At 39.9% G+C, this 6,000-nt stretch overlaps 1 protein-coding gene across 1 annotated transcript in view; it reads right to left on the bottom strand.

Moving 5' to 3' along the window:
• Positions 1–267: 267 nt before the first annotated feature.
• HCN1 (hyperpolarization activated cyclic nucleotide gated potassium channel 1) overlaps positions 268–6,000 on the bottom strand; it is a 176,966-nt gene continuing 171,233 nt past the window's right edge. The window contains exons 7-8 of the mRNA XM_026038248.1: positions 3,367–3,531; positions 268–1,202 (exon numbers count right to left, since the gene is read on the bottom strand). Coding sequence (XP_025894033.1) covers positions 376–1,202; positions 3,367–3,531 — 992 coding nt within the window. The 3' untranslated portion in view covers positions 268–375. The remainder of the gene's footprint in view (positions 1,203–3,366; positions 3,532–6,000) is intronic.

Raw genomic sequence — 6,000 nt, 5'->3', positions numbered from 1 at the left:
AAACAGGAAACCTTTTCATAAATAGACAAATCTATTAGACTGGTTTTAAAGAAGACACATTAAAAATAAACAATAATACAGCAGAATTTTGACTCCTTAAATGGTTACGAGAAAGGAAGACATGAATTCAAATAGGTTTTCTTAACTCCTTTTTTTTGGATAGATATATATATTWTATATATATATATATAAATATATATATAATTTTTACATTCGTTACGTAGGGCAAAGCTGTCTAAAATACTTTTTTTTTTTTCCATAGTAGACTGCTGGGGTATATTAGGAAACTGGCTAAAAGAGTTCCTGGGATGATTCTCAGTTCATTATAAAGTCTGTTGGTTTTATATTTTTATTTTTTTTCACAGTTTCCAGGGATCATAAGTTTGACGCAAATCGCGGTTTGTCTCCCTCGGGATCTGTGCTTAAGACTGTGGAAGAATCCCTCGGCAGCGGGGTGGCGGGCGGCACGGCGCCCCGGTTTGGGGGGATGGCTCCCGACGACATCTGCCGGAAGAGCGCGACCCGCTGGGGCACGGTGCTGCCCCGGGCGGCCGGCGCCACGCTGGGACCCGCCGGTGCCGGCTGCGGCAGGGAGGCGAGCGACTCGCCCACGGTGGGGTGAGGCCTCGCCATGAGCGTGGAGATCTCGTGGGGCAGGGAAGGCTGCGAGGCAGACAGGGGCCGCACGTCCCGCGTCAGGTTGGTGTTGTGCAGGGCTTGCGTGCTCTTGTGCACCTCGCTCTTCTGCGACGGGGCGGGCTGCGGYGGCGGCGGCTGCGGCGGCTGCTGCATGAGGGAGAGCTGCGACGCCGTCGGCGAGGCGTACTGGAAAGTTCGGCCTGCCAGCGGGCTCTGTACGGGCGGGCTGCAGACAGCCGTGGTGTAGGAGCACGGCGAGAGGATGACGGCTTGCTGCGGGGTCTGCGTGCTCGGTGAGGGCGACTGCAGGTTCCCATGGGAGAGGCTGGTGGCCGTGTAGACCGGAGGAGACTGCGTCCTGAGGCGCGACGACGATGACGACGACACCGCGGAGGTGCTGGCRTTCAGCGTGGGCAGCTGCTGCAGGCTAACGGGCGCGATGGTCTGCACCATCTCTCTGTCGTGCTTCACGATCTGCTTCAAGATCTCGTTCTCCTGGTTGTTGAAGACGCCCGTATTGAGATCTTTCTGGAACTTCTGCAGGAGGATCGAATTCTTCTTGCCTTTACAAAGAAGCAGAAGGGTTAGTGAGCCCCAAGCGCAGATTCTCCCTCTGATTTAGCATCAGGGGGATTATCTCAGTAGCCTAAAAGCTGAGAAAACACCCAGTCAATAGCTCACAGCATAACCCAGCTTGGCACTGAGCTCCTTGCCCCATCAATCGTCCCAAGAGTGTGTTCTTTGCCATAAGAAACACGGCAAAGAACTGAGCTGAGCCTTGACAAGCGGCCACACGCGCAGCTCTCCCCGGCCGGCCCTCCTGCACGCCTCCCTGCTGCCCCCTCTGCACCAGGGCTGCATGCATTAATAACACCCTGTTCTTCAAAGACACCTGAACTCTCGGGGCCTCTTCACCTACACAGTGCTGCTATTACTACAATTATTTGGAAAATGTAACCATGGCAATTTACTGAACAACAGGGTGGAAAAAGCGACCGGGCTCTGCATGTGTAACATCTTTCTCTCTCATTACAAAACTGTCCTAATTCCCTGCACACTAAGCTGTTACATAAGTTATAAATACATCTGCCATTTAGCACATTCCCTGGAACTAATTATTAGACATTAGTAACCAGTGACCACTAGCTTGCAAGAAATCATCTTTTTAAAGTGCTGGAGAACTAATATGAATTCACTGCTAATGTGATACCTGGCTGCACAATAAAGATCTGCTATAAAGTGCATCCTGATGTTCTCTCAAAGAATGATGTTTGCTTGGTGACTCTCAGTATCTGAAAGATGTCAACACTTTTCTGTGTCATGTGTCACATAGAAATACAATTCCAAGGGTTTTTCTTAGATAAGACATAAGTTTATATATATATTTTTGTCCTTGTGTAGCTTTATTACTGTAAACACAGCAGTTCAGATTGGATTACTGCTCCAAGAGTAGACYGGACTTGCCTACTAATATTTTGAAGTATGTATTTCCAGAGAGTTTTGACAGACAAATTGTAAGAGTTTGAATAGTCTTGATTAGAAAACTGTGCATTGAATGTGCACTGTCTCCAAAATACCTATACAGAAATCTATTAAATACGAGAAATCTGCATATATACATATATTATTTATTATATTTTCTAGCTAAAGAAGAACTAAAGCTACTTCTTCTGCTTTGTGGAGACAGCACAGAGCAGTATCCTGCAATTCTTTATTTATTCGCTTTCAAGAAACTGCAAACATCTTTGTACTGAAAGACAGTGATGTRAGAAAAACCTTAAGCTAGCAGTGAAGATCACAGCATACTCCATGAAAATCTGCCAGGATTTTATTTTTTTGGCTGCTACACTAACATATCTATGCTTGTGTGTATGTGTGTATATAATGAAGTGTTGCTCGGGCTAATGCCCAASCATTGCATTGCTCCAGTGGGCAACTCCTGATAAAATCTCATATTGCAATCTACTTATGAAGCTGAGGAATCACCATCATACAGGATTTTTTTTTCTGAATAGGTGCATTTTAAAGCCACCATCAGTAACTATGATCAGTGTACACTTCTGCCTAGCAAAATTCATATATTTTATCTAGTATGTCCTGTCAGAGGTATCCAGAACACCTGGTTGCACAAAAGCAGAATTTGATAATCCACTATGTCATTCGGTGCTTCACTTGGATATCTTTAGCCTGCTTTTCTGACTGCAAGCAGATCTGAGTAGCTCCAGTGTGCACTCATCAATGCTAACAGTGCCCATGTTGTGAGGAAAATGAGAGCCCTGCTGCAAAGGATTAATTCACTTCAACAAACACGGATTTTGTGTGTGCTGAGAAACATCACCTCTTCCCAGCATCATCTGTAAAMTATTTATGTAGGAAAATGTCATCTACTTCTCACAACTGCATAAATCCTATGAAGTAGCAAAGGACATATGCAGTATTAATAAATAAGACTATTATCAAAGTATATAGACTGAACCTGTGAGGTCCATGGAGTATAAAATTCTRAACATCTGAGGAGTAGGAAAGCTTTCTAAAATTCACAGTTCTATATTATTTAAAAGTGAATTGCAGAATTTCTTCTTTGCACAAGTCATATTCATAGAACAACAGAGCTTTTACTTTATGGTAACAGAAATAAGAGTTTTAATAAGTTTTAAGGCACTTTCTTTCAACTTAAGGAAAAGAAAAAAAGGTTCTAAGAATTCCAGTTACAGAAAAAGACAATACCTATCCTGTCCAGTCTATCAATGGCCACTGTTTCAAAGGCCCTTCTCATCATGGGGTACTCTTCCAGAACCTCATTGAAGTTGTCCACGGAGAGGGAGTACAGGCGGCAGTAYGTGTCAGCTCGTACACTGGCAGTGCGGCGGCCCTTGGTCAACAGGCAAATCTCTGRGGAGACAAAAATTCAGCACACACAGGAAACAAAGAAGTCAGTCAATCATGGGAAATTTAACAGCTAGGAAGTGACTCAGTGCTAACAAATAATTCAGCACTCAGCGGCAATTTTTCTATTGCTCTTTAGGCAACAGTGCAGGGACAATTCTGAAGGTGCTTGATGCTATTTTTGCTATTCTGAGAAAATAACCAGTGTACTTTGAGACCTGCTTATAGTTTTTCTCAGTCTAGACTCTGATTTTGTCAAACTTCAAAAATTCTTTTTTTCTTTAAGTTCTAAGAAATAATCTATCAGCTGTCAAACATGGTTTGCTGACCCAATTAATTCAAATGATTCTCTTGATATTTGGAAATAGTCAGTTGACATAAAAGACCAATTAATTAATGATCTACCAGAGTTACTAAATTAATCTAATACAATATAAAAGGATACTTGAACATAAAAACTATTCTAAGAAAAAGTACATTCAGCATGGAAGTGCCTCTCCTTGCTTTTTATGCTCTAGGTATTTTTGGAGAGCAAGTTGATCATTGTGGACATTTTTTCTCATTTGGCTAAACAACACAACCCCTTTAACCACTGTCACAATAAACTCCATTTGACCAATCTAGGAGACTTGCTCTGCAAGTGCTTCTAACTGGAATTTGTTGTTGTGGAACACAGGTAACCAAGGCCAAACACAAAGTCCCCAAAAATCTATCCCAATCTTGCAACTGATGATTCTGGAACTCACACAAAGAGATTTATTGGATAAAGTCCAAAATCAGTATCACATGYTTGTAACAAAACATTTAGGGTGGAATGAGAGATGCATGAGTTCCTCTTCAGGAAATTTCCCAGTTAAAGCATTCAGTATTTAGGCATGTTATATAATTATTAGTCCTCACATGTCTATAAAGCTGACAAATGCACAGTATTGTTCATACAATACGCAACTTTCAAAGTGCACAATTCTTTTCCTCATCTTCATCCTTCTTTTCAATGAAAATTTACATTAGAAAAGTTGTAAAGTTTACTGTTGCCTAAAATAACAATGWCCAATACAGTGTTATATAAAGTCACTTAGAAATATATTGCATCAGATATTTCAGTTAGCTAAAGGTGAAGCTGATTGCAGGAGACTTCACAATTAGAAGAAGCAATTTTTTTTTCAAATTGTCCATTCATACTCCCTAGGAAGTAAAATAAAATGTTTTCTTTCAGATCACAATAGGTATTTTATCTAAACATTTAAGCTATTTTATATTAAATTACAAAAAAAAAAAAAAAAGAGAGAGATGCAATTAGAATTTTTTTTTCAATCCCATTTTCAATGGGATTTGGGATGAAAAAGCACTGAGATATAAGAATTGTAGGGTTCAGGCAGGGTGGGAAAAAGTTTCCCGATTCTAGTGACTATGTTCAGTGAGTTTATGTTTGRTCACAGCTCTTTAAGTACTAGGAGTAGGCTAGAAAACTGTCTCCAGTCTGGCTTGCATTATCTAACAGAAACTGTAATTCTCCAGGAAATGTGGAAATATTTTTAATTAGCAAAATAATGAATTCTGCAGGCTTTTCTTCAAATACAAAGTATTAATATATTTCTTTTTTTTTGCATGTATGTTCTTAACAAAATACTTTTGTATTGATCTAGAATCTATGTCTGTATGTTCTTAACAAAATACTTTTTTATTGATCTAGAATCTAAAGAACCCTGATGGCTTTCATTCTTTCTTTTTTTTATTGACAAATTCCATGTATAGGGTATCTTTGTCAACACTGCATGGATTTTGCATATCAAAATTCGGTTTTGAAACCCTCTGAAATCTAAAGAAATATTCTAATTAGCTTCTACAAGCTTTGAAGAAAGCCACGTGGAAAATATAAACATTCTATGTACAATCTAACATACATTCATCTCCCTAAGACATGTAGGTCCTTCCAGCTGAAATGAGAAAAGAGTAAATTTCATTCATGCTACCTTGCATATTTAAGTACAGGCTTAATTTTATGCCCACAAGCTATCTTGCYCTGAAGGCTTGGATGTAAGATGCTTAAGTAAGAGTGGATAAACCAAAGTATATCAACAAGGAACATACATCTACATCTACATATCAACAAGGATATACATCTATATACAATATACTTAGAAACTCATACAGCTTTGGGAAGAAATTATAATGACTAAAGGCTACGGTACTCCACAAAATCTAATTCCCACAAAACAGCTACAGACAGTTTATTGTAAAGAACCAGTCAAATCAAACAGATTTTAGTACATTCTTCCTCCATTCCCTAAATCTGACTGACCTCCTGTTCCTTTGACTGGAAGCATTGTATTGCAGTTACAGAAAAGAACATTTTGCCCAAAGAAAGCAGTTAAATACAGCAAATGTCTGTTCCACTTTCTAAGACATTCTTAATATCTCATGCAGAATAAAGTTTTACAATTCATGGTTGAATTCATGAATAACTAGCTGGAA

This window comes from Nothoprocta perdicaria, unplaced genomic scaffold, assembly GCF_003342845.1.
Source record: "Nothoprocta perdicaria isolate Ctin4 unplaced genomic scaffold, notPer1 scaffold_1, whole genome shotgun sequence".
Lineage (NCBI taxonomy): Eukaryota > Metazoa > Chordata > Aves > Tinamiformes > Tinamidae > Nothoprocta > Nothoprocta perdicaria.
Note: the sequence above shows the minus strand (reverse complement) of the source record. Positions and strands in the feature narration are given on the sequence as shown.